Source organism: Ictidomys tridecemlineatus, chromosome 2, assembly GCF_052094955.1.
Source record: "Ictidomys tridecemlineatus isolate mIctTri1 chromosome 2, mIctTri1.hap1, whole genome shotgun sequence".
Taxonomy (NCBI): Eukaryota; Metazoa; Chordata; class Mammalia; order Rodentia; family Sciuridae; genus Ictidomys; species Ictidomys tridecemlineatus.
The window spans coordinates 66,688,148-66,710,530 of NC_135478.1; the positions used below are offsets into that span (position 1 = coordinate 66,688,148).

The following is a 22,383-nucleotide window of genomic DNA, read 5'->3' on the forward strand; positions in this document are numbered from 1 at the left end:
ATTTTTACATTCATGTTTCTTATCCATTTGTAGTTTATCTTTTGAATAAGTAGAGAAAAATCCAATTTTATAATTTTCCATGTGGTAACGCTACTTATTAGAAAGTCTATTTTCCCCAAACTAACTTTTATTGTACCCCAAATGTCCAGTTGGTTCTGTTTCTGGATTCTCTATTCTGTCCCACAATCTCTATGTATTCCTGGGCTTGGACGAGGGTACATGAATTAATTATATAGTCTGCCCTCCCTGTACCCTTCATTGCTCTTCTTTTTCAGTGTGCTTATTCTTGTTCTTTTGAATTGACTATATTCAACTTGACAACAGATTTTTAAAGATCCACAGATGTTCATTTCCTCCCCAAGTTAAATGTCCCCAGTTTCTTCAATTTTTAGCACATGCTTTTTGGGCTATTCATGATTCTGTTCTTTTCCACAAGTCATGCAACCCTAAAATGTGGCATCCAGAAATGAAGCCACCGGCTTGGGGTGATAATGACATGATTCCTTAGGGTTAGGCTTTTTTAAAAAGAGTGTCATCCGCAATTGGAGAAAGTAACAGGACTAGAGTGAGCAGGGAAGGAAAGCCCAGCAGTAGTCTTTTAGAAGGGAGCAGGAGAAGCTTCTCCTCTTCTGTCTGCACTTTTGGGGCAGGTAGGTACCTGGTGTCTCAACACGTTGACAAAAGGGTTTTGCTCTGGGAGGGGCTGGGAGGCCTGACTTTCTCCTTTTTCCTAGTCTCTGCCTATAATCCCCTTCTGCTAGTTCCCTGGCTTCCTCCAGGGCCTTCTAAATCGCCGGTCCTCTCCTAGTTCTGGGGACAGGTGAGCCTCTTTCCTTCTGGAGTCCTTTCATTTGGACTCTTCCGCTTGGCTCTACTGGCGCTGTCCCCCGCCGGGCTCCGCAGTTGGTTCTTCCCGCTCCCCGCCACGCCCCTCAGCATCCTCTGTCTGCTCACTGCAGTCCACCCAGGGGCTTCCTCTGATGACGGGTTTCATGTGCCTTGGGCGGAAAGCGCCTGTGGTGGAGGAAGGCAAAGTTCACTCCCAGTACCCGCCCCCTGCGCTGGGTCCTACTGAAGTAGGAAACGGTGAAAGAGAGGGTCCTGTGCTGTTCTGCAGGGAAGCGTCGCTTCCACTCAGCTGTCCCTACACCATGGACTCAGTACCTGCCACTGTGCCTTCTGTCACTGTTTCCCTGGGGGACCCAGAGCTCCTGGGACCCCTGTCGGGTGGCTGAGTTCTGGCAGAGTGGGTGCACTGACTGTCGTGGCGACGGAGAAATGGAGTGTGTCAGGCCCAAGGCAGGCAAGACGTGACTGTATGGTTAAGCGAGGCCGGTGAGAGTGTACTTGAGCTTTCCCCACTTGCACTTTTTTTTTGACGGAATAGAGGTGACAACCTCATGGTATGTTCTGAAATGCAGCCAACAATCCAAACAGCTAATGTTACTACAGGTCTTTTCCCTAAGGAGACTGCTGGGGAATTGGGCCCAAGTGACAGTTATCTCCTATTACGTGTAGAGGGCGGTGAAAACAGGGAAGAGTAGGCAGGTGTTTACTGCACTGCCTTTGAGCAACCATTTAAAATTAGGCTCTGAATTTTATAGAAGGATGTTAAATTCAGAGAAGTTTATCTAAGCCAGTTTTCAAGAGTTGTCTGAAATTACATGTCACGTATCTGTATATAAGAGTGGAATGGAAGTAAGATTTAAAATCTTATACATATATTGTCATTGTTTTTATTTGTTGCCATAAAATTAATTAGTTCTTTCATATATTTAAGTTTTGTCTTAAATGAATATTTTAAATTATAAAAACCAGGTTATCTAAGAGAAAAGAATGATCCAGAGGGATTCTAGCCAGGTGTTAGACAATGTGATGATATAGGGCCTGTTACAAACTGGAAATGTATGCTCAATTTAAAGTATTTAGATTCGGGCTGGGGTTGTGGTTCAGTAGAGCGCTTGCCTAGCATACATGAGGCACTGGGTTCGATCCTCAGCACCATATAAAAACAAAACAATGTGTCCACCCTAAAACTAAAGATACATAAATAAATATTTTTAAAAAGTATTTAGATTCATTATACTTGAAAACACTGGAAGCAAACAAAAAATATGAGACTGCCAGTATCCTCTCTCTTGAAGAAGCTATTGGAAAATATTGAGGAGGTGGATTTCTGATGAGGAAGTTGGTTTAGAATTGCCATGATTCTTTGTGACTGTTTTGTTATAAATTTAAGGTTTCCCATTTCTTCTAATTTGTCTGTTTAAGCTGTTTACTACATTGCCTGATGATACTCAACCTGGGCCTGATTTTTATGGACTACCATGGAAGCCTGTAGTATTCACTGTTTTCTTTGGGATTGTATCCTTTGTCATTTTCTCTTGGAGAACTGCTCTTGTGAGTAAATTAACTTACTTATACCTTAGCACATAAGCACAAGGATTATTTTATATAGTCACTGCCCCCCCCCCTTTTTTTCTTTTTCAATTGCTAAAACACAAAATAGTGGTTTAAGTCAAACTAACATTATAAAATAATTTAGTGTGGGTGCAGTTGGTAGAACTGGTAATTCTTACAGCCATCCTGACCAATAGTTTCATATGTATCAGAAGTCTTAAAAGTGGGATAAAAGATGGGATAGGTTAGATAAATATCCTTTTATGTAGCATATATGTCTAGTAATCTATCTTAAAGAAATAACTATGCTTTGAAGATTTTGGTAATGTTTTTCAATGGAACAGTGTATTAGATTGAAGACTTAGCACAACATAATTCATTTAGGGGTTATTGTATGTTCGATTAGTGGAATAGTAGGCAGATTTATTTATTTCAAAGCTTTGAGGTACAGAAAATGCTCACAATTAAATGTGAAGTGGGGAAAAAAAGCAGAAACTAAGATTTAAATGTTGATGAACTGTATGTTAATATAAACATACAAACATGGGGAAATGCTGCAAAGAAATACAGTAAAATGAGAAAAAGGAGATGATATAATTTTTCCAGTCTTTTATATAAATTTTTCCCAGATTTTATGATTTGATCATATGTACAGAAAATACCTTTTTATTTGGAAGTATAGATTATGTGTTGTCCAAAAATCCATTAAATGTTTTGTTCATTAAGGTTTTTTTTTTCCTGAGCAGAATTAGTCTATCTCTGTGTGTGTACATATATGTATAAGTGTGTGTGTGTATATATATATATATATATATATACACATATATATATATATATATATATATATATATATATATGCGCTTATACATACTTATGTTTGTACTGTAGGTCATTCTGTTTCATAGTTATTTAACATAATTGGAAGAAAATTATTTTAGGTAAATGGACTTTGCATATGAAAAGCCTAACAGTTAAAGAGGCCAAAAACATTGGATACAAATCTTTTCAAATCTGAGTGTTCTTTTTCTGATTTCTTAATTATTTCAGACATATCATTGTTAAGATAAGTTTCCTCTCCTTGTACAATTGAGTGTAAAATCTCTTAAAAAGTATTCCCTTCTTAAATAGAAGAATTGTTTGCCTGGATTCCTGTGAGGAATTTTCTAATCTCATTGAACTTTTTCTCAGCTAAAAGTAAAAAGGAAATAGAAGGATAAAGAGAAGGGAAAAACATGAAAACATTTTATATTTCTCTCTCTTGTTTCTTTCATTTCAAGAACCCTGGTACCTGTTTCTCTTTTCACTAGGTTATGTGGGATGTGGTTCCTAGCTTGTTGCTCCTCAGTTTCAGCATTTGACTTTAAAACTTTAGTCTCCCTACCTTAGATGACTGCTTTTATGCTACTTCCCATTTTCCTCTGTTGTCATTTTGAGTAAAAGGTTAGCAAGGCTATGACATTAAAGAAATGTTCATTTTTTTCTGTGTTGGAGTTTTCTGAATGCAATTTCCTGTTACGAAGATCCCCTGGATGATCCGTGGACACATCTGAATATCCCATCACCATTTATAACATTTGAAAGGACAAGTAATATGCTAAGTTACAAAGAAATTTAGTGATGTTTTAAAAAAATTTCTGCTTAGGTTTTATTATCAGGTAGTTTATTGCTGTTTTTTGGAAACGATTGTTTTTGTCCTTTCCAGAATATATTAATTGTCATTTTTCTTATTGCTTGTGCATTTTCTTCAAGCAGTCTTTCCTTTCAGATTTCTTGCTATATATTTAGTGGTTTGCAGAAATAAGATGATGTAGCCTCTTAGTTTCTAAATTCAGCCAATAGCCAAATTTAAATTGGAGTTCTAAGATGTTTTCTGGTGAGTGAAAGTGGCATATCTTAGTACAAAGATTATGCATTTAATATTGTTTCCTCAGATTTCATTTGAATAGTCATTGTTTCTAGACTTTATCCTGGTTATTTAGAATTGTCAAGTAAATGATTTTGAGTATACACACACACACACACACACACACACACACATACACACATCTTTGCTGTGAAATAAGGTACATATCTTAGTGTTTTTATGTCAGAGGCTATTTATGAAATATCACTACCAATTAAATTTAAAAGGCTTGTTAACCTTTACTTATTTTTAATCCTATAAATTATTATCCTGAACCAGAATGTTATTAAATTCTCACTTGGTTATGATTCTGACTGTTGTTTTAGGAATGCTGTTTCGTTTGAGCAGATGTTTGACATCAAATTTAATCTTTTTTCTCTCTTCTAGGTAAAAGATAGAGTATATCAAGGTAAATTTTTAGGTTTCTTAAACTTGTAATAACCCTTTGTATTGGTGTTTGATGTGTGTTTTATGTATGTTAGAAGTAGATACAGTGACTTTTAATGTCTATTATCTTTTTTACCTCCTGAAAATTTTACTATTCCTAGGTTGCTAGCATGGATAATAGAGTAGATGATGATGGTTCCAACTCTGAGATAGGAGATAAAGAGGAGGAACAAATTGTGGATAGGGAGATGATGATAAGTTTTAATTTGGGGCAGATTAACTTTGAATATTGATGTAATGCAGATGTATTACATTTGAAGAGTATTTCTATGCTAATGATTTAATCATGCATTAAGTAATTGAGTAGATAATTTGAAGAATGGTAATGTGAATCAGTATGTTTTCATTTCTGTTTTTCTTTGCAAAGAATTAAATGATTCCATTTTCGGAAAAGAAAGTGTTTTGAGAAGGGGGGAATATCAAGCTACAACACTTTACTGTATTTCCCATCTGTGAAATAAGCTTAAATTGAAATATCATTTTGGATGAGAGGGGTTCCTGGGATTGAACTCTGGGGCACTCTACTGAGCCACATCGCCAACCCCCTATATTTAGAGACCAAGTCTCACTTAGTTGCTTAGTGTCTCGCTCTTGCTGAGGCTGGCTTTGAACTTGGAATCCTTCTAGCTCAGCCTCCTGAGCCACTGGGATTACAGGTGTGCACCACTGCACCCAGCAAAATATCATTGTTCTTATATTTTTCTTAAATTCTAATAATTTTTATACTCTTATTGCTAATAAGCATAGATTGCTTTTTAAAAGCATAATAGTTATGCTAAGAAGTATTTCCTCATAGTACCATATAACATGTCTTTGCTTTTAGTAGATTGAGTAATTGAATTTCATTTAGTGATTGTAATAATCTTGTGTATTTCCCCCTTTTAGTCAATGAACAGCAAATTTCCAAAAAGGTGAACAATTTCATGAAAGAAAATGAAGAACTAATGCAGAAATTGTCAAATTATGAACAGAAGGTATAATTATTTTTTTCTTTCTTTCTCCCTTGGTTCTAGCTTGAATCATTCCTACTTTAATTTAAAAATCATATTTTAAAATTTTTGTTTCATTATTTCCTACAAATCATCCAAATTCTAAACAGTTATATGTATTAAGTACTGCTTTCTTCTGGAAAGGGTCACTTGTCTGGAAGTAACTTGTATGGTAGCACTATAATTTGTGTATCTTAATTCTGAATGCTTTATTTACATAGATGAAGGAATCAAAGAAACAGGTCCAAGAGACCATGAAACAAAATATGATTCTTTCTGATGAAGCAACTAATTATAAGGTAAAAATCCCTTCTTTGGGGGGAATTACATTCTAAACTCAAAAGTAAATGTAATGAGTGAGTAATCTTGACACCTTTTTTTTCCAGGATAAAATGAAGCTTCTTGAAAAAGCTAAAGAACTTCTGGATGAGGGAGCTAAAAGTCTTCATGTTATGTTAGAATCTGAGAGAGAACAGAAAGCTAAGAATCAGGACTTGGTAAGAGTTTTGCTGCTAAGTATTACTGCAATTTGGCTTTTGAAATATTTTGTAAAATTGGTTAAGTTGAACTTAGTCCAGCTGTTAACTAAAGTAAGATTAGGAGTCAAGGAAGTTGAACCCACTTCTGCCCATTTTGTGGAACTTTTAAGTACTGATACAACAACTTAAAAAATTTTTACTTACATATTTCATTTTCAATTTCTATAAGTTTCTGTAATTACATAAAAGTTGCAAAAGATGGTAGAGAGTGTGTTCTGAAATATCCTACCCCCAAGTAAGCTTGATCACCTAGCTGAGGTAGTATTTATCAGATTTCTCCACTGTAAAAATTCTTTCCAATCCTTTTCATATTGTATTCTTTGGAAGTTACCATGCACAGCCCCACAGTTAAAGTATGAAGAGTTACAAGCCCAGGATGCAGCTCATGGTAGAGCACTTGCCTAGCATGCATGAGGCCCAGGATTCAATCCCAGGCATTGCAAACAAAGATTGCAGATTTATGTCCACTTCCTTAAGGAGCAAGTATCTTTATCATTTTTTTGGAATTCTTCTGTATGTGAGATTAGTCTATTCTTCCTTCAATTTTATCATTTTTTACTTATGATAAGAAAATTTTAAAAATGATCTTGGGAAATTTTTTTCTCTATCACTAGAAAAAAATTACTAATTTGAACTGGTTTACTTGAAACAGTAATTAATTAGTTAATTTTCTATGCTTTAAAACATTTTATTTACTTATTGCATTATGATTTACTATACTTTGAACTTTTTTTCTGGTTATCTCATAAACAGTAAGGTTGTGGATGCCATGAAATATTTATGACTTCATTTTCCCTCATCTCTTTCAGTTTTTGATTTTTTGCTTAGTCCAAAGCTGGATCCCCTGCATTTACCTGAAATGTAATGGGATGGCTTGACAAAAATTTTGTTGTGTTTATCTTTTTTAGTATATATATGTATGTGTACGTACACACACACACACACACACACACACACACATATATATCAGTATTTCTACTGAAATCCTAATGCATATTTTGTGTTCTGTTTTCACCTGGCAGATAATGGAAAATAAGAAATCTATAGAGAAGCTTAAAGATGTCATTTCAGTAAATACTTCTGAACTTTCAGAGGTAAAGCTGCCAACTATTTCTAACGGATATTAGTACTACATCTTAGTTTTGTTGCGGACCAAAAATTTGAGGTGTGCTAAAATGTGCAAAAAATGAGAACTATATGATGTCTTGTTTGGGAAAGTATAACTTTGTTTCTTCTTTGGAATTAATTCACTAACTGTAGTGTTTTTCATTAGCTTCAAATTCTCCTTACTGAAGCTAAGCTTCGTGAAGAGAAGGTGAAGTTGAAATGCTGTCAGCTTCAGAAAGAAAATACCATGCTTAAGAAGGAGAAAGAGCAGGTAAAGAAAATTTGATGTCATACATAATGTAAACTAGAGAAGTGAATATCATTATCTTGTATCTTTCTTGGATCTGTTTCTGAGGTAAGGAATTTTCATGTAGGACCTTTTCTAGATATTCAAAGTTTAAACAATGCTCCCCAAATTGAGTGCATATATATGGTCTCCATCTGTTTTGGATTTTTGGATTATTGCTTTTCTTATCAAATGTCAATCAGTTATTAACTTGCATAGCCTCAAAGAAACTTTTTAAACCAGAAAATTAAGTATTTTATGATCCTCTTTTGAATAGTTACTGATTCACCGGCCAAGGGAAGATTACATGATAAGGAATCTAAATTTAGGAGACAGTCATATGTGCCCAGCCATTCCTGCTGGAGATAAATTATTTGAATTGGCAGCAATTTTCTGGGGAATGCAATAAACAGGCTCAACTTCCTGATAGCTCTGATGTTCTTACTGCAGCTGTGAGAGTTGGGGCCACTCTGCCCTCTTCCTTAACCAAGGTCTCAACCCCCTCGATTGAGGCAGGCCACCGAGGAGTATGGCTCTCTATTTCTTTGTCTAAGTCTTATAGTCCTGATATATCCAGTGCAGAAACCCCTCCCTAACCCATAGGAATTCATGTGTTTTGACTTTTAAGTTGCAGCAGGAAGTAAAAGACTGGAGTACATCACACGCTGAGCTCAGTGAACAAATGAAATCATTTGAGAAGACCCAGAAAGATTTACAAGTAGCTCTTAGTCAAAAAGATGATACTATTAATGTAAGTTTATACTCCAAATACATGTTTCATCTCATGAATTCTCCTGAAATCTTCTGAATTAAAATCGAGAGTCTTCCAACCTTTTGCTTCTTTTCCTAGGCTTTGACTAATCACATTACACAGTTGAATCGGTTTCAATGTGAATCTGAATCTGAGGATCAAAGTCGAGATGAGTCAGATGAATTAACCAATGGAGAGTTAGCAGGTAAGATCAGTCTCAGGGAGGTTGAATCCTTTTTTGCTTTCCTGTCTTTAATTAAGTATACAGATGCCACTTTTCAGCTGGCTTAATTTTTTCTTAAGCTTCAGGGTTGTAGACACATATCACTGGATCTATAGATATGTCTGTTGCATTGGCAGAGGTGGGTTGTTGGGGTATAATGTAGCAATAGGCATGTGAAGAACACTGACTTTTTCTATCCTATTGAAAACTAGTAAGTACACTGCAGCTACAATAGTCATATCCTATACCTCTAAGTATTGAACATTGTACAGTAAGAGAAATTTATTTCTTAACTTATGCAGATGATACTTGATTTTGATACTCATCATCTCTATGGCTCTGTGGTTTTAAGGTCCACAGTCAGTCCGGAGGCAGTTGGAACCATAAACTAAGGCTGTGAGAACAGAGGCTAGAGACTATCAGAAAGCTAGAGAGGGAGTGTAACAGTGTTTACTGATGAGGAAAATATTTCCAGATGTTTTCTCCAAAGTTGGATATTGCTTACATAGCAAGTATTTCAAACCACACCTGGTAGTAGATTCAGGGAGAAAATAGAGGATTGAATCTTTCTAAACAAGACACTTATTGCCCAGGTGAAGATAGATCTGAGAGAGAAGAAAAGCTTTTATCTTACAAGAATAGCATAGATAACATTTTAGTTGTGCAAACTAGAAATTCACCTTTTTTTTACTTTTATTTATTTTTATGCTGAGGATCAAACTCAGTGCCTCACACATGCTAGGTGAGCACTCTACCACTGAGCCACAACCCCAGTCTGAAATTCACCTCTCTCTTGTTTTTTAAATCTAAGCTTGCAATTCTCTTAAAAGTCATTAGTCTAATCAGTATAATTATTTAATTGATTTTTTTCTTCCAGTGTTTGAACACAATCATTCTTTAGTTTAGGGAAGTTAGGAGAATATAGAGTTAAAAGTAAGGAAAGAAAAAGCTAAAGTCTTTTGTTTTTTAGGTGATCGGAACGAGAAGATCAAAGATCAAATTAAGCAGATGATGGATGTCTCTCAGGTATAGTTCTTTGTAAGAGTCCCATAGTACCTGTGAATTCTTCCTGTGCCTCACTTTTAAGAATACCTCTCTTTTCTGCAATTTTTAGACAAAAACTACAATATCAGTAGTTGAAGAGGATCTAAAACTTTTACAACTTAAGCTAAGAGCCTCGATGTCCACAAAATGTAATCTAGAAGGTGGGTTCTTCTTGAGAAGAAATTGCCATGTTGGAAAGACTTAAAAATTTATTGGAAAGATAAAGAATGGCTTCTTGCTTTCATGCTTTTTTACTTTTCTTGGCACTACTCCCTCAAACAAGTTCTTAAGTCCTTGTACACATTTAGAGATAAGCTGTTTTATCCTTTACAGACCAAATAAAGAAATTAGAAAGTGACTGCAATTCACTACGGTCTTCTAAAGTTGGACTGGAAGAGGAATGCAAAACTCTTAGGCAGAAAGTGGAGATTTTAAATGAACTCTACCAGCAAAATGAGATGGCACTAAAAAAGTAAGATTTCCATTGTTTGTTATTGTTATCATTGTGTGAACTAACAGATAATTTTATCTAGTAGAGATTTGTCTTTTTTCCTTTGTGTTTTGTTTCCTATAAGTTGCATTTTTCTTTCCATCATCAGTCTTAAGAGTCCTGAGGTAGTTGGAACCATAAACTAAGGCTGTGAGGACATCGTAATCAATTGTCAAATTCATATGAAGGCAAGAAGTGATAAACTGGTATTAACAGTCACTGATGTGGAAATACCTCTCAAAGATCTAGACCCTTTCTATGATCCCACTATTTTAATTTCCTTTCATTGTGATCAGTTATGTAATTCTAATATTTTGAACTTGTATCTCTAACTCTGGACCTTTAAAAATATTGAGTGTTTTGGAATGACATGTTTTAGTAGAATAAAAACTTCAAAAAGGAATAATATTTACTTATTGATGGTACAAGTTTTGGACTTGAGTATCTCAGATGTTCACACTAAAAATTGAACTGTGGCAAGGATTTTAGGAGTTACGATTACAGAAGTACTTGTTTGTAGTATATATTTATATATTAATCTTCTCAGTGTGGAGCTAGTTATTTTTTGGAAGTTCATTTGAAGTTTTTAATCCACAAAAATACTTGAATTCTCTAAAAATAGTTTTTTTTGTGTCAGATTTTGTTTGCACCTGATTTATTAACAAGATATATATATATATATATATATATATATATATATATATATATATATATATATATATATATATACAGACCTTCTTATAGACCTAACTATTTTTAGGTATTTTGACTTCTGTTGCCTAATTAATGCATTAAATATTGAAACCTTTCCATTAACTTTTCTAAAATTCTGTGATCTCCAAGCAACCTTTTTAGAATCTCAAATTTTTGTTCAGGCCAGTTCTAAATGCCTGGCCTGTTTCAAAGAAACATTTCTCATTTTATCACTTTTTTTTTTCAAAAGAACACTTGTTTTCTCTGTCCCTACTAGTAATATGAATGACCTAAATGGCAATTAATTTTCTTTGTAATGCAGTTAAATTGTAGCACTATTTTCCTCAACTCCTCCAAAATTCATTCAGTCATCATCTGTGGTTTGTACTCTTTTTTTCTCATCCCCAGGTACTATGTTAGTTCATGCCTGTGTCATCTTTTCTGTTTCTAACCTAGGTCATCTGTCTTCATTCTCCATTATTTATATTTTTATATAATTTATTTCAAATTCTTAGTAATTTTCTCTATAGCCGCTTGAGTGGACTTTCTAAAATATAAGTCTGTCCATGTCAATATGTACCTGTGGTTTATGAAGAATTTGCTTTCTATTTGATGACCTGTTCTTTTTTTCTTCCTTGTATCTTTTTAATAGTTTAAATATTTTTAATTATTTTCCTCATCACCTGTATAAGCTTGATGTAATTATAAATTATAATGGAATTATAATTATATAATTATAATTATAATTTTATTCATCTTATAATTTAAAGGCCTTGGTATATATTCTGGATTTAATAAAAGCCTGACATAGATTAATAGTTTTATTACTTGTTTTTATGGGCTTTAAGTAGCTCCTGAATCAGATAACTGTTGTGGCATCGTATGTTAGTACTTCATATACTGTGAACTCCACAAGACATTCATTCAATTTATACACATATTTAAAGTTTCTGTAGTTCTGCATTCTACACTGTTGGTTTCTTATTTGAAATTATTTTCATTCTATTTGAACATTGTCCTTTAATGATAGATTTGATTAGTGTATCAAAGTAGTACAAGGATAAACAGAGAATAGTATTTTATCCACTAAATATTGCTACCTTTATAATCTGTATTAGGTTGACATGAACTTCATGATTAGAGTTAAAACCAGTTTCCATTTTTAAAGGATCTTTCTTTTGGCTACTGAATTTTGACTGTTACTTAGTTTTAGCAATTTGAAAATATCCAATTAATTACCATCTGTTTTAATTTTTTTTCTTTAAGGAGTCCATTATCATTGTTGTTTGGTCTTATCTCCCTCCCCTAGTTCCTGTAGTCATTTCTCTCTTTTTTTAACAGTTGTATTGGGAAGTGCCTAGGTGTAGTTTTCCCCACCCCACCCACTTTTTCCTCTTGCAGTTATGTTGCTTGGGACCATTAAACATTTCTTGAATTTTCGAGTCTTTTTCTAAATGTTGATTTTACCTCATTCTCTCTTCTGATTATAATAATGCATATTAGAATTTGATTTCCCCTGCCTCCTACATTCTGGATTTACTTCTTCTGGATATTTTCTTCTGACCTGTCTTAAAAGCGGTAGGATTTATTTTACTTCCCAAATCTGATGTTAAAATCATTCATTGAGTTTAGGATTTTAAAAAGTTCAGGGTTTAAAATATTATTTTAGTTGTAGATGGACATAATATTTTATTTTATTTTTTATAGGATTTTTTTAAGAGAGAGAGAAAGATAATTTTAATATTTATTTTTTAGTTTTTGGCGGACACAACATCTTTGGTTGTATGTGGTGCTGAGGATTGAACCCGGGCTGCACACATGCCAGACGAGCGCCTTACTGCTTGAGCCACATCCCCAGCCCGACACAATATTTTATTTATTTTATGTGGTGTTGAGGACTGATCCCAGTGCCCCACACATGTGGGGCACGTGCTTCACCACTGAACCACAACCCCAGTCCTATTTCAGTACTACAGCTCAAACCCAGGACCTTGAGCCATGTGCTCTACTATTGAGCTACCTCCCCAGACTCCTTGCTCTTTCTCATAAGGGACTAGTGTCTTACTGCTTTCCAAGCTATCTTTAATCTCATCATTCTGCCTCTGCCTCCAAGTATCTTCGACTGTATGTAGGTCACCACACCCAACTATTTCTTGGTTTTATAGTTTCTAATCCTTTGACAAAATTCATAATCTTTTTTTTCCTCTTTTGTGGTGCTGGGGTTTGAACTCAGAGCCTTGTGCATGCAAGGCAGCACTCTACCAACTAAACTATATTCCCAGACCTGAAATTCATAATCTTGACTTTACTATTTTGACTGTATAAAGCACAGTGATTTTAAAACATGTGCGGTTAACCCCATTAGGTGGTTTCCTTTTCTGTGGTATTTTTTCTCACAGAATTTTGTCTTATGGAGTGCCTGGTCAGTTTTGATTGGCTAACATCGTTGTGATAATTATACATGAAATTTGAGGACTAAGATGAAGTTATCTTCTTATAGAAAAGTGTTGAGGTTACTTGAGTAAGATTGTCACTTCAAACTTAGTCAGCAATTAAGATAATTCAAAAATGACTTGTCTTTTCAATGTTTCAGTATTGTTACTTTTGGATTTTTTGCCTGTTCATCACTTAAGTGTGCAGTACTTTCTAATCTAAACTCAAAGGCTAGGGCTTTTATTAAGGGTCCCTTTATTTGTAGCCCCAAACACTTCTTTTTTCCTCTAAGCCCAGGAATTTGATGAAGGCTTAGTTCAGACTCATTATATCTTTGTGTTATCTTCAATATGTGGGTAAACCTAGGAGAAAAGTACCTTAAAGTGCCAGCTTTACTTGTAATTCTGAGATTCCTTTTTCTAATGGATCTTGGCCACATACATATATCTTCACTGCCTTTTTAGCTTGTATCCTTTCAAACACAATTTTATATTCTTATAAAGATGTTTTGATTGTTCTTAGTGCTCTCAGACTAACTCTTTGGTAATTGGAAACAAAATTCTCTCTGTCCTTCAAGATTCAGTTTTCTCCATATTCCTTCTTAAGCCAGTGGGGAAAATTATTATATTCCTTTAGGCGTCATTTATACCTGAAACAGTGAGCTCTTTTATTCTTTAGCATCTTACAAGGTAACTAGTATATTATAGCCACTCATAAAATACTTGCTGAAGAATTAAATGAGAAGCTATATAAGAATATATAATCCCCTTTTTCTATTTGGTATCAATAATCCTTTTTTACTATAGTTCTTCTGATTTATGGAAAATTAAGTTTCAAGTTAATTATCTTTTGAATTGGAACTATGGCTAAAGTAGTACAAGGATAGCAGAAAATAGTATTTTTAAAATCATTAAATGTGGCTACCTTTGTCTCAGTAGATGAACATCTTGAGTTTCATGATCAGAGTTAAAACTTGTCAGTAGATAATACTCTGATCGTGGGTCAGTTTGGCTTCTTTTTCTGGTTGACAGACATTATCAAAACTCAGATTTGTCTTTTTGCTTAATTGCAATTCTCTTGAAATATATATCTAAAGTGTGAAAAATGTTCTGTGGCTAATTGCATAGCTAAAAGACATATTCTAGAAGATTTTTTCTTTGTGACTATATCTTTATTATGATACCAGTCTTGGATTGAGAAAAGAGTTCCTCCATGACAGAGATATACTTAGTGTCCTACCCATGGCAGAAACGAGAAAAGAATTATCCCTTGCTTTATCCTAATATGTTTAATTATGTTAGGTTTATCAGTCCTGATCTTCCACATTGAAGTAAAGTGAGTTTTTATTATCTTACACACAGGAGACTTGCCCTTGGGGCACATGTTGTTTTCACATTTATTTTATTTACTGGTAAATAGAGAATTAAGAGGAAAAATTAGAAAATGTAAGTGATTTGCCAGAGTTTGATTTACGAAATTGCAGGTTTGAATTCCTATTTTATGTGCCTAAGCATTTTATAGAATTGTGGGAAGTGATATTCACAGAGAGAAACTTTTGATTTGATAACTGGCTTTATTTTAGGAAAGTGAGCCAAGAAGAATATGAGAGACTAGAAAAAGAGCAGCGGCTGTCAGCTGCAGATGAAAAGGTGGTTTCCGCTGTACAGGAAGTTAAAAATTACAAGTGAGTTCAGTTTCTAAAGGAGGGTGTCAATGTCTAATAAACTAGTGTTAGCTTTCTTTTTTAATCTTTTTTTACATTATGTAGATAGAAGAAAATAGCATGGAAGTATAAATAACGAGAGGATATGAATACATTCAATTCACACAGGAGAAAAAATAAATTTCAACTTTACAAATGAAAAATGTTAACAAAAATTTACTTATACCCAATGGGCAAGACCGTAGGAAACTTGGTCAATGCAAACAGTTCTGGGGGTTTTGTATGTTGTAGTAATTCTTTAAGAAATCAGTTTGCTGTGTGATGTATCAAGACCCACAAAAGTGTGGCATTTGATAGACCTTGGAAATCTTTTACGGATATAATTTGAAAAAAAGAAAAAAGTTTTAAGGAGGAAGATATTTCTAGCAGAATTACTTGAGAACACACTGATGAACAGTTAAGGAAATTATAATTTATCATTCAGAATCTCTAGCAATTAAATGATAAAGAAGTTATTAGTATTGGGTCTTAATTTTATTTATTTATTTATTTATTTATTTTTGGTGCTTTACTACTAAGCTACATCCTTAGACCTTTTTTTTTTTTTTTTTTTACTTTGAGACAGGGTCTCAGTTGCATAGGTTCCCACTTAATTGCTGAGACTGACCTCGAACTTGTGATCCTCCTGCCTCAGCTTCCCAGTCATTGGGATTACTGGCATGTGGCATTGCACCTGGCCTGTAGTATTAGTTTTGATCACACTGGATTCATATAACTATAGAAATGTTTTTCTTATGTATGATAAAGTCTTTAAAAGTATAGCTGATGGAATAAAGGGAAAATGGTCAGAAATGTTTCAAATGTTATTCAATTGTTGTAATTCTTAGGCGGAGAATTGAAGAGATGGAAGAAGCATTACAGAAAACCAAGCACTCGTTTAAAAACCAGGTAGTAATTAATACTGTCCTGTAGTTGCAGAATTTCTTGATATCTAATACAGACAATTATAGGCTATTATAATGAGTCCCTAAAAACATATTTTTTAATGTATTGTCTTTTTCAGATTGCTATGCATGAGAAGAAAGCTCATGATAATTGGGTAAGATTTTTCCCCCTTTTCTTTATTTTGTGCATAGCCTACTGCAACTGAATTTGAATATTTTCTCTTTAATAGCTCAAAGCTCATTCTGCAGAAAGAGCTATAGCTGAAGAGAAAAGGGAAGTTGCTAATTTGAGACAGAAGTATGTGATTTTGGTATCTTCCTATATGTTTTATAGTGTTTTAAGGTTATGCTAGATATTATCTATGAAGGAATAGATTGCTGTTTCATAATTCAGTCCATTCTTTCTCAATATTCAAGACTATTGGAAATGACCCAAATGATCGCAGTGCATCAAGATGAACCCGGGATTGTAAAACCTATGCTGGGAAGACCAGATTTACAAAATCCTCCTCAGAGAGGTAGGGGGCACTTTGTAAAAGGAGCTATTTTATTTCTTGGTGCAGAATGTATGTAAATTACTTTTTTATTTCTGTGTGTAATGGTTATGAAATAATCTGAATGATTTGCTAAAGCAGGAGGTGAGGGTTGGTGTCAGGGAGAAGGCTGCCTTAAAGTAGTAACACGGCATTGTTTTCTTTAGGTCCACTGATCCATAATGGCTCTTTTGGTCCATCCCCCATGAATGGTGGAGAATGTTCCCCTCCACTGACAGCAGAGCCAGCTGGGAGACCTCCTTCTGCTACTCTTAATCAAAAAGATATGCCTAGAAACGGATTTGGTGAGCATTCACATGTTGCTTTATAGTAAACTGCTTCAAGGTTTTTTTTTCCCCTTTTGAATATTCTAATGAAAACATTAAATTTGGGCCTGTACAATATATAGAAGATAATTTCTTACTTTATCTTAGTGAATGTTTTCTGGAAAATCTGTTCTAGAATAGAAAACATTTTTTTTTTCCTGGAGGTCCCTGTATTGTTTTTTTCTTTTAAATTTCACACTGCGAAGTGTAAACCTTTATCTTTAAATTAAATCTCTATGGTGTTCCTTTCCCAAATATTATAAAAGGAGCCTTAAACTTTATGTAGCATACATATTTCCAACATGAAATACTGAATCTTATTTAAAATTCTAAATAGGACTGTAGTCTTGGTAAGATTGGAAGTCAGGTTATACAGACTAAAGAAAAGCCAGCCTACACATACTTTAAGTCTATAGCTTAAAGTTTAGGACCAGTACTTATTAATCTCCTGTTCTATCAACCCAAGGCAGTTCTTTATTTTACTTAAGTCTCTTCATAAATTGTGATTTACGTATTGGGCAACCCATTTAAAAAATATTTTTAATTGTAGATGGACATGATATCTTTATTTATTTTTTAAATGTGTGCTGAGAATCAAACCCAGTGCCTCACACATGCTAGGCAAACACTCTACAACTGAGCTGTGACACCAACCCCTGGGCAACCCATTTTTCATGTTGCTTTCTAGTTATTGTTGAACCCTGACCTGTCCACCAGTGGTTTATTTTTCTGAAAAATACATACAAGGGCTCTGATCTTTCTTTCCCAAGGTCAATGGATAGACCTTTACCTCGTACTGGTCTTCTGAGGCATCTGGGAAACCCGTTGCCTCTGGTAAAGGGACCAAGTAATTTCAAAGAATCTGTAATTGTGGATGGAGGATTTTTATTCTTTTCATGTTAGAATAGTCTGAATCCATTCTTTGATCTCTAACAGACTCAGGATGTGGTCCAGCTCACATGAACAGCAGCTCCAGAAGTTCTTCTCCAGCTAAGGTGACGAATGAGGGCAAAGTAAGTTCTGTAGTTACTGTGAATCATGTGGTCATGCAGGAACATGTAGCTTTTCTACAGTACTTGCTCTTTGCTTTATCCTTCTTTGTGTTCTATTTGTACTATCCCATTTGTTTTTTAAAAAGCAAACTGTTCCCCAAGAACCTGAGACCCCCTCAGTCTCCACCCTTACTTCTTTGACTGAGCATCCAGTTGGAGTAAGTACTTAGAGGTTGAGAACTGAATTGGGTTTTATTCTGTGCATTTATGGGAAGGATATTCAGAGCATGACACTGATCTTGTTTGCTTTAAACTGCATGCAATATTGAGCTTACTTTTCTCTTTAACTTGGGAATGTTGCTTAAGTGTGTACAACTATAATGAACTACAGAATGTGAAAAGTTGTCACTCTAACTTTATATGGTGTTTTGTGTTGAATGTTCTAAGGCAAAGTAAATTCATTATAAATTATATAATTCATCATTTTTATTTTTGTTTGGAAGAATGTTATTTAAGAATTCCTCCATTTGTGCAAACCCTATTTTGAGTGATTTGAATTAGATTGGTATCAGATTTTCTGTGAAACAATGATCATCTGAAATGACCTCTTGAGCCAGTCCCAAGAAATGGTCTCATTTGTTCACATAAGTGTATTCTCTTGTAACTGTGTTGCTATTATATCTGGTAGGTCTTCTGCAGCTCTATAATAAAATAAATTTTTAATTGTTTAGTTTCAAACCCACTACTCATAGGAAATGATAAATCAATATCTCAAATGGTGTACAGTAAAGGAAAGTAAATATTAAAGGCTTGTCTTCCTAATTTGTGTATATAGCACTGTGATGGAAAATACTTCTCAAGTTCCAGTATATATATATATATATTCCAGGAATATACATCTCTGGAGAAATCTAAGGGCAGCTTAGATAAGACCCCAAACCCCTTTGTAGTAGAAGATTTAAAAGAGAGCAAAGACCCATTGTTAGAGAGGAATAGAGGTGGGAAAACATGGCTTGGAGGCAAACCTGGGATTGAGTTCTTTAATATGCAGTGTGGCCTTCAACAAATTATGATATCCCATTTGCTTTTGTTCCCTCTTATTTAAAACAAGACAGTCTACTTAAAGATCTCAGAGGTTGAATAATATATGAAAGACTGAAGATATAGTAGAATAGTAGCTATTATTACATGAGTAGAGAATGGATTTTTCATTTTATTCTGTTCATTCTTAATATGGAAGTAATGAGCTATTGTGATGAAAGGGAAGTGATGGGGATGGGGGGACTCCCTTTGAAATAGATTGTAGTGAATACAGCATGACATAATGGTCAGAAATCACCTCTGTTAATAACCCCTGCCAGTTCTCTTGCCTTTCCCTTTCCTGTGCAGATATAATCAGTAACAAACTGCTCCCTCTTGTGGCATCCTTCCAACTTCTGTAAGCTGTCAGTGGGAATACACAGGAGGGGTGGGTAGAGTTTTGTTGCACTGATGGTGTTCTCTGGACAGGTTTTGGGTTTTAGCTTTTATAGGTATTGGTACTTTGTCTTAATACATAGGAATTTTAAAACTTTTAACTGCTTTCAAATCTTAAATTGCAGGTTCATATGGCTATGAAAGGGCCCCCTCCTTTCTCAGGGGTACCTTTCATGGGACCCCCGATGGGACGGCCTCCACCACCTCCCATTTGGTATGGACCACCACTTCAGCTCGGTGGGCCTTTTGGGCCTCGGCCAATTCCTCCACCATTTGGTATGATGATCTGAAAAGTAGTGATTGACTTATAAATCACATTCATCTTCCACTTCTATTGCTTGCTAAAACAGTTGGTTGCTATCTCAGGTCTTAACAATGAAAGGATAAAGCTGAGTACATTTTAACTTTTCCTCCAGTTTTCTGGGACATATGGGACACTACATAATCTTATACTGAGATAGGCAATAGCTATCTCTCATAGACAAGGATAAGGGGCTATATATAGAAAAGCCAGAAATATTACTTCTGCAGATGTTTGTTGAAAATCTGTTGATATGCACTGCAATAGATGGAAAGGTGGATGAGATGCATGCCATAACTTAAAATTTTGTCACAGATATGAAAATCCTATAACATAAAGTTTGTAATCACCCATAATGGAAGCATAAGCAGTAGGTTATAGAATATAGAAAAGGAAAAGTCAAACCCTCCTTACCTTGAAAAAAGTCAGAGGGAAGTGTTAAAGAGGACTTAACAGTGACCTAATAAATGTTCCTGGTTTAATTAGGTGTCTGTGGAAGGCCTTTTCCAGGAGGGCATGCGTGCACCTTGATTCTGATGGCATGTGTAAAGTCCATGCTGAAATACTTCATGAATTTTTAATGGATACAGTAATAGATAGTGAGATTTCCTTTTATCAAAATTTCTTTGATGTAGTAAAGTTCTTATTTCATAATCTATCATCTTGTCATGGTAATACTTCCAAATATAAATGGAGCTCTTGTGAGATAGAAATAATTCTGCAATTATAGAGTAGGGAAAGAAAAAAGACAAGCCTGGAGCTAGGTAGAGCCATGTTAAATCCTTAATATGTTGCTTCATGGCTGGTTGGTCAAAGGCTATAACCTAAACTTGTTCCATCTCAGTTTGCCTCATCTGGCAAGTCAGGATGTTCACCAGCTGATGTTCTAGGCTTGGGAGAAATTAAAGACTATATTAACATACTTGAAATCACCCTAGTTCAGAAATTTCTGGTATTTACATAATTTCCTTTTTATTTTCCAGGTCCTGGTATGCGTCCACCAATAGGCTTCAGTGAATATGCACCAGGTGTTACACCTGGAAAATGGGATTTGCCTTTTGACCCTCGTGATTTTTTTCCAGGACCTGCACCAGCACCATTTAGACCTTTAGGCTCATTTGGCCCAAGAGAGTACTTCATTCCTGGTGCCCCATTACCACCTCCAACTCATGGTCCCCAAGACTATGGGCCACCACCTGCTGCAAAAGACTTAATGCCTTCAGGCTTTAAAGATGAAACTCCACCTAATTCTCAAGAGTAGTGAGGGCTGTTCACAGGCCTTAAAAACAGGGCCCATAAAATTAACCTCTGACACTTAGTCAGAGTTAAAGGATTATTGGCTTCAAAATATAAAAGTTTATTTTAAATGGTTTATGTTTTCAGAATGAAGCTGCCTTGGCGCAGTATACATTTTGAGCCAAAATATTTTCCCCCTAAATATCCCCCACTTAAGCTAGAGTATCCTTCCAATTTAAAAATGTGCAATAAGGAATACCTTTGTTTTAGTTAATGTAGCATATACAATTGCTAAATGATTTAGAATGTCATAATTATGGACATTTCCTGTGGAAATGCTTTAAGAACATGTATTTCCATTATCCTATTATTAGTGTATTCCAGTTGATAACAGAGAAATGGTGTTTTATAAGCTTGATTTTTTTTCTCTTTCAATATCTGGTCGCAGAGACTGTTGGGCTAAAAATGTTTACTCAAAGATCATAAACATCATTTTCCTTCTTGCTGAAGTTCTTTGTTGTAATAGTTCATAAAAATTGTTTATTAATATTTCCCAAGTGTCTGTTGATTCATTGGATCGTCATGAGATTTTGTGCCATTGGGGAAGCACTCTCAGAACTGAAGATAGTGACTTGGCAGCATATTCCCTGTTGCTCACTGTTAAGGAGGCTGGACCTTGGTCAACTGTGGACTTCTACAGAGGATTTCTTTTACTTGTGAGAAGTCTTGTGGCTCTATTTTTGTAGCACATTTATGTACTTTTTTCTAACCACTGTCCATGTGAGAATGCTTTTCTGAGAATGAGTTTACATTAGTAGCAAGAGCTACTGCTTTTGCCATTATTGCATTGTAACAGTAAAATATAAGGTGGTATGTTGTGTCTATAAAAAATAAGGAAATTTCTTTTTAAAAATGTACACAACATACTCTTCTCTTTTCCATACCTTCCCACTGATTTTCAAGGAATATGATAAAAAAAATTAGAAAAGTATAATCCTCTAAGAATGAATGAAACTCTAAGGCTTATAATGTCTTTACTCAGCAACTACGGGCTGAATTAAATTCTTTTTTTTTTTGATAGATACTCAAACATATTTTATTTAAAAAACAATTAAAGCAAGTCCTGGATCTGTAACTACTGTCTTTAAAACAATGTTTCTAAGAACTAGCTCTCCAGAATTGTAATTTTAATTATGGCAATTTTAACAGTACATTTTAAGAGGTTTAAGATTTAAATAAAATTATAAAATCCTGATACTTTTGTTTACTGCTAGACCATATTCTTCCATTCTTTTAAATTCTAAAAAGTAATAGGATTGTTGAAACCTAGAACATAACATATCATTGTTTTTTTATGTCCCCTAAGTATTCTCAAAATAGGGGCAAAAGCTTCAGTGTGAAACAAAATCTCTGTGAAACAAAATCTCTAAACTACTGAAGATAACTCAGAATAAAAATGAATTCTTCCTAAAGGACTCAAATTCTATCTACATAACCTCCATTTAATATTAGAAGCAGCAGCTGTGTGTAAGAGGAAAACCATATAATAGCTTATGCCATTTTTAACCATGTAAAATAAAATTTAAGTCACAAACACATTTTGAATG

At 34.6% G+C, this 22,383-nt stretch overlaps 1 protein-coding gene across 9 annotated transcripts in view; it reads left to right on the top strand.

Annotated features, from left to right (window-relative positions):
* Positions 1-21,328, top strand: part of LOC144375117 (transport and Golgi organization protein 1 homolog) — a 107,792-nt gene extending 86,464 nt beyond the window's left edge. For 7 of the 9 annotated variants that reach the window (XM_078038669.1, XM_078038671.1, XM_078038673.1 and 4 more), the window contains 21 exons: positions 2,272-2,400; positions 4,691-4,712; positions 5,636-5,724; positions 5,961-6,038; positions 6,126-6,236; positions 7,301-7,372; positions 7,552-7,656; positions 8,300-8,422; positions 8,522-8,627; positions 9,616-9,671; positions 9,760-9,850; positions 10,023-10,161; positions 14,888-14,989; positions 15,856-15,916; positions 16,032-16,067; positions 16,143-16,210; positions 16,330-16,430; positions 16,613-16,750; positions 17,708-17,784; positions 19,365-19,515; positions 20,524-21,328. In XM_078038669.1, the coding sequence (XP_077894795.1) occupies positions 2,272-2,400; positions 4,691-4,712; positions 5,636-5,724; positions 5,961-6,038; positions 6,126-6,236; positions 7,301-7,372; positions 7,552-7,656; positions 8,300-8,422; positions 8,522-8,627; positions 9,616-9,671; positions 9,760-9,850; positions 10,023-10,161; positions 14,888-14,989; positions 15,856-15,916; positions 16,032-16,067; positions 16,143-16,210; positions 16,330-16,430; positions 16,613-16,750; positions 17,708-17,784; positions 19,365-19,515; positions 20,524-20,801 (2,133 nt within the window). In that variant the 3' untranslated portion in view covers positions 20,802-21,328. The remainder of the gene's footprint in view (positions 1-2,271; positions 2,401-4,690; positions 4,713-5,635; positions 5,725-5,960; positions 6,039-6,125; positions 6,237-7,300; positions 7,373-7,551; positions 7,657-8,299; positions 8,423-8,521; positions 8,628-9,615; positions 9,672-9,759; positions 9,851-10,022; positions 10,162-14,887; positions 14,990-15,855; positions 15,917-16,031; positions 16,068-16,142; positions 16,211-16,329; positions 16,431-16,612; positions 16,751-17,707; positions 17,785-19,364; positions 19,516-20,523) is intronic. The other 2 variants (XM_078038670.1, XM_078038672.1) reach the window with 2 other exon arrangements.
* The last annotated feature ends 1,055 nt before the right edge of the window (positions 21,329-22,383 follow it).